The 9,735-nt window shown below is 40.1% G+C and overlaps 1 protein-coding gene across 2 annotated transcripts; it reads left to right on the top strand.

Moving 5' to 3' along the window:
- Positions 1-2,332: 2,332 nt before the first annotated feature.
- Positions 2,333-8,216, top strand: orai2 (ORAI calcium release-activated calcium modulator 2). Of its 2 annotated transcripts, none has more exons than XM_085289707.1 (3): positions 2,333-2,617; positions 4,258-4,481; positions 5,360-8,216. In XM_085289707.1, the coding sequence occupies exons 2-3, from the start codon at positions 4,263-4,265 to the stop codon at positions 5,927-5,929; spliced, it is 789 nt and encodes a 262-aa protein (XP_085145833.1). In that variant the 5' UTR covers positions 2,333-2,617; positions 4,258-4,262; the 3' UTR covers positions 5,930-8,216. The 2 variants fall into 2 exon arrangements, with proteins under 2 accessions (XP_085145833.1, XP_085145832.1); XM_085289706.1 differs by having other exon boundaries at positions 2,333-2,633.
- Positions 8,217-9,735: the final 1,519 nt, after the last annotated feature.

The following is a 9,735-nucleotide window of genomic DNA, read 5'->3' as shown; positions in this document are numbered from 1 at the left end:
TCTGCGTGCTTATTATTGAGACTATTATTGTGACTTGTGTGGGCAGGCTTTGAAGCTGTTCCAGCTGTTGTTCCTTCCCAAAACCAAAGCAGCATCACAAACACCCAAACAGAATTAATCCGCCTAAGGAGTTTGGCTGTTCCCCAGTAAGTATTAAAGAAAAATAAATCAATGAGCAGCAATGTTTGGGGATTTTTTTTTGCATTATAGTAAACATCTTATTTTGGATAGATAGCACATATGCCATGTGTTTTAATCCACAGAAGATAATTGATAATACCCATTTCCGGGCTGGCTGCTTCTTCCAAGGAGTCATACTTTATTGTATTTTTTTTTTCAAGTTGACTTGTGCACTAGTTGTCTTTATGCATATAAGACAAGGCTCTGTCATGGTTTGGTATTTCAGCCAGTGGTGTTGGAGATTGATGGAATTATGAACACAGAAAAGGACCATCAAATTTTGATCTGCCATGCAAAATTATCTAGAAAGTATCTGACTAGCAACAGCTTCAACATGGCAGTAATCCCAAACACACTGCGCAGATGCAGTAAATGCTTACCTGGTTAAAAAAGACACAATTGAACACTATCAGCCATGGATTGGCCTCCTCAGCTTCCAGAAGCAGTGTGGGATCATCTTGACAGAGAGCAGAACAAATGCAGGCAGCATCCAAAGAAGAGCTTTGAATCTCCTTCAAGACCCCTGGAGAACAATTCCTGGAGTTACTTAAAGAAAGTACAGGACAGCTTACCTAAGACACCCAGTTGCTGAAGAGTAAAGGTGGTCACACCAAATATTGATTTTCAAGCTTGTTAGAATTGTATAAACTATGTTTGTCCTCAAATATTGTATTTTCACTGATGTTTGCTTGCTTTTTTAACTACACGTATTTTCCTAGAAAAATATAATGAAATAAGAAGGGCTCCAGACTTTTGCACAGTACTGTAAATCTACAATAAGAACCAGTTATGTTACAGAAGTCAGACACACTTACCTCTCATTGGCCTATTAACAGATTTCTTTACATTAGGATAATACCAGATTTAGTTGGATTTTTTTCTTCTTCTTTTACTCTCAATGAGTTAATTTCATCTGCTGATTAGACCACGTGTAAATCTATTGCTATTTATGATCTCTCTGCAGTTATACTGAGATTAAGACAATAATACTTGAGAGTCAGAGTTGGCACGAGGTGGATTAAGATCTGATTTTCGCTAGTCAGCATTGTTGAAGGATGTCAAGGGGGGCTGTTGATATGTCTACAGCTGTTTGAAGTTTTCAGGACATGTAGTGTTATTGTTCCATCTGAAGTTCATCATTTGAGGAATGCAGCAACATTTTTAAAGGAGCATAGAAGTCCAGTGTTTCCCGGATTATATCTGGGACCACTTCAGCACACACACTGCTCTTTACAAACAGCAGTGACTGTTCTGTTTGTAAAGAGTTTCGCAATCCTCACAGCAGGTGCAAAGGCATGACCAGCTACTTTCAGCAACTACATAGGTATTCAACAACAAAAGCATGTATGCAAATTAAATAGACAATTTGTCAAGAGTTACTCTTAAAATATAATTTCAGAAACAACCAAAAAAAGATCTCTACAGGTAAGTAGTTTTGTGCATAAGGCAAGATTTCTCATAATATACAATACAATATTTCAGCCACAGGAAACTGACATGAGTGGCAAGCGTGAGCCTGGCTCCTGGATGAAAAATCTTTAAATAGATGCATCTAAAAAAAAAAAGTTTTGACAGCAGTAAATGCACTTCCACATACTGGCATTTTGCTAGTGCCAGTGGTGTGAGGGATATAACCACTCTGTCAGCTTTACAGAGGATATTACCTCCAAAATAGCCCTGGATGATCTTACCCACCAGTTACAGTTAGTTGCACTTTTGAGTTTGATCTAAAATTAACATTACAGGTCTTATTACATACTTTAAGAGGTATAATAACATTATTTAATTTATGTATCTTATTAACCCAGTGAGAGGCCTACTTTAGAGATGGTGACATAAAGCATTGCTGGGTCTAGAAACAATCACAACATGGTGAAAGTCATTTTTCAAAACCCAGTTTAGACAACTATTTATGCTTATAATGCAGTGTTATGGGGAACAGGGTTCACTGTTAAACTTTCTTTAATTGTTTTTAAGTGTTTTATGTGGAATTATTTTATGCATTAACAATGAAAGGGGCTTTTTGAACAGTCTTCCTTGTATTGTAGGAGACACCGGGAGGCTTCAACCTGCTTTTATTTTGAAAGTTACACGCCCAAGCGGAAACCTTTTATTTTAAGGACTTTAGTTTTCCTCAGCTTCCGTTCTGCACTCTGCTGGGACCGCACCATCCGAACCAGGAAACCAGGCGGCAGGTGAACTTACTTGGAATTGAAGCGCAACTGTCACGCAGGTTGTCGGGGTATGGAGGAGAGCAGTGCAGTTGGAGGACCTGGTTCAGATGCAGGAGTGAAACGGGGGTACTTTTATTGATTAACTACAAGCCAAGAGCGGAAGTTGTTTGACTAAAACACCCGGAGAGGACCGGAGAGCGTTCATTTGTCGGGTGGCAACGTGGAGAGAGGACTGTCTCGGAGTTTGCACCCGTAATTAAAAGGTACTTTGGCGGATAGGTAAGACGGAAAGTTAAGGAACAGGCGAACTTGCTGAGAATGGCTAGCTAAATAAGCTAGCTGGTAGAGACCTGCTTTTTCTGAATTTTGTTATGGTGCTCATATCAGGTGAAGATGGACTCAGGCTAAAATGCGCACCAGATTTTTTGCATAAGTATTCGCATTATGTCTTCCGGCTTTTACTGTTTAACGCTGACTGAAATAACAGCGGTATTTTTGCTTTCTGTTAGCGAAACTCTGTAAACGGATCCTGCCAACTTACCAGAGTTCTAAATATACATAGAGACGTAAAGGTGCACCCATCTGCTGAAACGTGTTACCCCTGCAAAATCATGGGGCCACCGTTTTGCACTTGTCTGTGTGTGTGTGTGTGTGTGTGTGTGTGTGTGTGTGTGTATATAGATAGATAGATGGAGAGAAAGAGAGTGGGCGAGATAGATATATAGATAGTGGTGCGCACTAACTATCATAAGCACTGACGCATTAATGGTTAAAGTGCAAACTGTAAAATTCAGTGGTTTGTGTTTGCACAGCCTGTGCTTGCACATCGTGAAGGGAGACAGACGTACTGCTGCTGTGCAGTTTGTTGAATGTTGTTGTTGAGTGCATCACTTTAGAATATGCCAGTGGATATGTGCTTATATATACATGCTTAAGTCTTTGCTTTTTTCATGTGTTTTTACTCATGGCATGGCTGTTTGTATTCATGCGTTAACTTTGTCTTTTTTTTCCAAAATAGTGATTTCCTGTTCCCTCCCTTTAGCTCCCCTGGCTCTTTGCCAATAGGTTGTTGGTGCAAAACATTGTTGACACAGCCCCCCTGTTCTCTCTCACACTCACACACACAGAGTTTGGGAGTATTTGGATAGTGAGCTCCTGTGATTGATGGTCAGGAGAAAACACAGCAAAGATAAACATTCACAACCGAGCATTTCTTTATATATAAACTTTATTGGGTTACTATGATAACATCGCAGTTAATAAACTGAAGGACCCATGATGTATCTTTTTTTTTTCTTTTTTTGTAATATGTAAACAGACCTAGATATGGGCAGGAGCTGGTAAACCATCTTGGCTATAAATGCTGCAGTATTGTATGGTTAAAAATATGAATGTCACAGATTGATGATTTATGAGCTACAATTGTCCACAGCAGCATCACCAAATGTAAATTTTTGTATCTGATGCGTATCTCCTGTGACCACAAGGGAAGTTTTCTGTTTTCAAAATGAGTCACTTAAAAAAAAAGGTTGGTTTTGTTAAATGTCCCACAGTACGCTGATCACAAGGTTAACACTGTCTCCTGTTTCTCAATCAATCATAATTTGGTGATTAATTTGAGGAAGTGCTTTCAAAATAAAGTTCATGGTAATGTGATAGAATAGCGGTTAACAGCTGTGACTGTTAACCGCTAAAGTAAGAATCACGCTAAAGTGGCTTAATTTTTTGCATAAAAGTGGTACATGTCAAAGGGTTCTTGCAGGAGATTAAAAAAAAAAAAACTTTTGTTATTATCACTTAAACATGCCACGTGTATTAATCTCATATCTCTAATCTTAATCTGTAATGGGATCTGAGACACCAGGTCATTGATGTGATTCTGTCTCTGCTTCATATCCACCAGGTGAAATGAGCAGTGAGCTGAATGTGCCTATGGGTTCTCCAGCAGAGCATGCCCCAGACAACAGTGGGATGGACTACAGGGACTGGGTGCGACGTAGTTACCTGGAGTTGGTCAGCTCCAACCACCACTCAGTGCAGGCACTGTCATGGAGGAAACTCTATCTGAGCCGTGCCAAGCTGAAGGCCTCCAGCAGGACCTCTGCACTGTTGTCTGGCTTTGCAATGGTTAGTCAGTTTAGTCTAATATGAAAAATCCCCACTAACCTGCAGGAAGGAAGTGGTTTTAAATGTCATGTTTGTGCTGTCCATTTGCATTCTTAATGGGATGAGTGTTTTTTCTGACAATATAAGTTAAATATATCGTTAAAGTTGATGAATTAAGTTTTTGACAGAGAAGCACATCTTGTGTTCTGTTGTGATCAAATTTGGACAGCAATTTTCCCACAAAGTAACAGCTATATAGTTAACTTAGTTGCTGTTTTGTTATCTCCATAGTAAATTAATTATTTTGCTCATCAAGAAGAAGCATTTGTAGCTGTTCTGGCATTGTGGCTTCTCACAAGACAAGCCACAGCCTCTGTTGCTATGGAGAGTAAGGCAGACAGAGCAAAACGCATTGCCTTCGAAACAGAATCTGACACTGACCCAGAAACTGAAATTTCATAAACCGCTTCATTTCCCGTGTGTGTGTGTGTGCGCGCGCGCGCGCCACCGGGTCTTTGCTGGGCCAATTCTGGCCCTCTTGCCTTATGCTTGACACCCCTGATCATTGGAGTTAGAGATTTATTCATGCTGAAGCCAATTCAAGCCTCCATTTGAGGGACTGCAGTTTGTTGGCTTTATTTTTCAGCCCTGGAAGCATGGTGGTTGTTATCTGACTTGAGAGTTAACATTCCAGAAAGTTTCTGAAGGCTTAGACTTGCCAAAAAACTGCTCTTTCTTAGTGGCTTAAATACTTCTGACCACAGTTAATGGGACCTCATACAGAAGGGTTAGAAAATGCCTGAAATTCTTTGCGTAGTATAGTTTGCATTGTGTTGGTGTGCTTTGATGTACTCATGGATGTAGAGTAATTTGGATATGTCTCTGTTTAAATGTCTCAGGTGGCCATGGTTGAGGTGCAGCTGGAAGTTCAGTACAGTTACCCTCGTCTGCTTCTCATCGCCTTCAGTGTGTGCACCACCATCCTGGTGGCAGTGCACCTCTTTGCTCTGCTGATCAGCACCTGCATTCTTCCTAATGTGGAAGCTGTCAGCAACATCCACAACCTCAACTCCGTCAGCGAGTCGCCTCACGAACGCATGCACTACTACATCGAGCTGGCCTGGGGCTTCTCCACGGCCTTGGGGATCCTGTTGTTTTTAGCAGAAGTGGTGCTCCTCTGCTGGATCAAGTTCTTGCCTGTAGAATCTGGCAAGATCAAAAAGACAACTACCACATCAGCCACCCCTCTGGAAACCACCACCCCCTCGCAGCAGAACCCCGGCTGGCAGGCTGCCCTGGCCTCCACCATCATCATGGTCCCAGTGGGGGTGATTTTTGTGGTGTTCACCATTCACTTCTATCGCTCTCTGGTTCGCCACAAGACAGAGCGCCACCACCAGGAGATCGAAGAACTGCACAAGATTAAGGTGCAGCTGGACGGCCATGAGAGAGGACTCCAGAATGTCTGAAGACATGACGGCAGCTTTAATGACTTCACTTTGTCTCATATATTTATCAAACCCTCTCTCCCTTTTCTAAAATGTATTCTGGTCACTTTTAATACCTTGGACATGTCAGCAGTGAGCTTTAAAGTGTTGCAGTGCCGACAACCAATGTGTTCCAGACTGCTAATTTATTCTTATGGTGAACTTGTATTGTAGGATTTGTGCAGTGACTTTTTTCTGTGCTTTCAATCTTTAATCTGTGCTGATGAAAGGTCAAGTTAAAAGGTTTACAGAAAAAAAGGGCTATTAAGTTCTGTGTGCCATTCTTGCTATATCTCTGTTTTTATGTTAGGGTTGGGAGCTGGTGATGATTCCATTGTTACAATGTTTGTTCAGTCTGAGAATGACTCATTTTTTTGGAATCTCTTATAAGTCCTCACTTAATGGCATAAAAGTAACCAATAATTCTCAAAAAGTTGTTCTGATTAAGCTTTGTTTATCATCTTGCCTTAAGTAATTTGCCATAATGTAATGTGGCTTTTGTTTGATTATTGTCTTTTCTGAAAACTGGTCTCTATGCTCAGCTTTATTTAGGCATAACTGTGACAGAGAGAGCCATAGCGTGCAGTATTTGTCATGCAAAGTGTAACGATGCTTTTGAATGTTCAGCTTTTCCTACTGTTGTTACTGAAAACATGTTTCTTTATGCATCTGTACCATCCCTCCCACGCAGATGCCATTTTGTGGGAGGGATCATTATATTAATCGTCGTATACGTGACATTATAATGAGCCGAGCTACTCACAAAGATGAAAGAGATGCTCATAATCCTGTGACGCGGTTATCATATTGACCAAGGTTTTACTTCACTTGAAGATGACACATTTAGGTGCCATCAGATTCAAGTTAAAGAGTGTGTGTCTGAAAGGGGTCTGAGTCTCAATCCAGAGTGGAAAAATTCTACTTTAGAGAGAGGTTTGTAGAAGGTCTTTGATGTCAATTATGGAATTGGTCAGTTTACCTTTTTTTAATTAGTTGTACCAAGTTAAGGTTTAATATTTTTACAGCACTTATATCTGAACACTCATACAAGCCACATTCACCCACAAAGCACTTTCTGAATAACATGTATGCACTGGAAGCTATTTCTTACCCAGTGCTACTTAGACACAATCTGTAGGAGCTGGGAATCAAACCACCAACTTTCTAATCATTAGAGAACCTGCTCTACCTTCTGAGCCACAGCCATCCTGATATAGAAAGATGCAGCTTTTTGCACCTACATGCTTAACTCTATAATGACAGGCAAAGTGTAACTGCCAACAAAAACGCGAGTTGTGTGTAATTGTCAGATGGATTCTGTGAGAGACTCAAAGATTTGGCTTTGTATAGCAAAGTCAATACTTGATTTAGGTTTGATGAAATGCTACTGAACCCCAGACCTCATGCATTATGTGGTGGCCTTATTGCTCACCCTCAACCTGCCCCTCCAGTGGGGTATACAACAAACTGCAAGCAGCTGTGCGGTGTCTCTGTTCTGACTGGAGGGGAATTGTTAAACTAAATATCTTTTGTTGGTATGTCTTAAAAAAGCTGCATTCTAGTGTTTTTTCAGCCAAAATCTCACAAATGCCTCAAACCTTTTTTTTTTTCCCTTTTTACTCAAATAGCTTTTACTGTCTGTTAAGACCTTGGATCCTTTGTAAAAGATGTCAAATGTGTCTATTCTGTATATACTGATGATGCACAAATTGCTTAAATATGAATGTGTTACTGTCCAAATATAGTTCTGCCTTACAGAATTGTTGCCTTTTATGAAACGCTGTTTTGCTAAAGGTCATAACACAAGTACATCTTTTGTTGGAAATGTAGTGAAGCTAAAATGTGAGTTGGGTGTCATCCAAATATTTGGAGGAAGAGTCACATATGAACAGTCACAAAGTGCATGTAACGAGCATGATTTATGGTGTTTACAGTTTACAGTTTTTTAAATGTTTTCAGTTAAGTGCGGGTCCATAAACGGAAATCCGCACGGCGAATGACGATGTTTGAAAAAAGAAAAATGTTCAAAACAACATTCCAAATATGACTGACCAAAGTGTTGCTCAGTTATGTGTCGTTTCTTTCTTTTCAGAACAGAAAAAAGTGCACTTGTACAGTAAGTAAGTGTCGGTTTCTTATCAAAGAACGTCCTCCATTGTGTTGTGTTTGTTGCTTCTTAAATGGATACTGCAGAGGACACGGAGACCTGTGCTGTAAGATAATTAACACCCTGAAGGCTACCAAAAATAAAAATAAAAAGTTCTCTGTGTCTTTTATGTCCACGTCCATTTTTAGGCACTGTGAAAAATAATGATTTATCTTCACTCTGTCTATTGAAATGAACTGCCCTCGTGTGGCTTGACTAATGGCCACAGGAGGAAATGGTACTTGAGAAAAAGATAAATAAAATCAAACTTTTCCTGTCTTGTTGCTCCTGTCCCAACCAGGTAAACTAGTTCTGATAATCTTCTCAGGATGAGACTGAGGCCTGAAATGTCCAAACGTTCTTAAAAAAAAAAAGTCTTGTAATGTGAGGAGGTGTTATTGAGGTAACAGGTCACACTGTGTTGTTTTGTGACGCATTCCTGCAGTGCTACATGCTAATAGTAAAAACATCTTCAGACTACTGCTGTCAAAAACATAATGTCTTAGACAAACCTTTGTAAGGAACCTTATTTTAGTGATAAACGTCCTTCTGATGTTCTTTGAACATTTCTTGAGAAGGCCGTGAGAACGTCATCAACACTGTGGGAGGATTTCCTGCTAGCTGGGAACTTGCAGTTGCCAGTATTACAAAATAATTGATTGACTGTGACTGATTAGCAAGCCAAAGACATCCTGAACAGCACGAGACAGCAAAAAAGTAAAAGATCTCCAACATGCAATATCAATATGATAGTGCACTTTTTTAGCATTTTGCATGGCTTGAACGATCCACGGTATTTAAAGCCAGAGGTTTCTGTGTGTGGCACTGAGTTAAATCATCACTCTTAACAGTTTGATAAAAATGCTAAACAGTGATGATGAATATGGTGAGCAAACAGGAATTCTTGTACTCCTGAAATGTAAATTCTGCTTGAAATCATTTGTTTAGATGAGTGTCACCAAGTGAAGTTTAGCCCATGTCTAAGACTAGTGCAGTGCGCTATATGAAGCAGCGAGCATGCCTCTGCTCAGCAGTGGAGGACATTGTGCATATTTTGAAGCACTTAACCTTTGAAAGACTCAAACCTTGTAAGAGAAACAGAACTCTGTCCAGGATTCAGAGAACCATTAAGCCGGCTGCACAAAGACTACTGAAGGACGCTGGCTTTGACTTAAAAACAGACTTCAAAAAGAGAAACTTGAAACATTTTGGTGTCATTTTAGAATTCGGTCCAACATTTACACCAAAGAGAGAATTTGAGATTCAGTAAAAAGAGACCTATGCTCATACATAGAGCTTTAAACATGGGTTGTCATCAAGGACTCTATATTTGCTTAGTTATAGAACACCCTTTCAGAAAGGACCTTCAGGTAGAGCAATCATTCATAGTTTGCAGTACATATTACCTGTGGTGTAGCACAGAGTTCAATTTTTAGGTCATTTTTTATTTTCTGTTTACATCTCTTTTTCCACTAGGAAAAATCACCAACTTCCATCAGGTGTTTTTCTTTACTGCTCCACAGACAACTGTGCAGCAATGCAGCAATGCACAGTTCAAACCACATCAAGTTCGCCGATGACACGACTGTGTCAGCATACAGAGGAGGTGCAGCAGCTAACGGACTGGTGTAGAATCAACAAC

Source organism: Mchenga conophoros, linkage group LG10, assembly GCF_057382185.1.
Source record: "Mchenga conophoros isolate Kocher_MC1m ecotype Shallow Benthic linkage group LG10, M_conophoros_male_GT1.1, whole genome shotgun sequence".
NCBI classification, from domain to species: domain Eukaryota; kingdom Metazoa; phylum Chordata; class Actinopteri; order Cichliformes; family Cichlidae; genus Mchenga; species Mchenga conophoros.
This window is presented reverse-complemented; position numbering and strand designations above follow the sequence as displayed.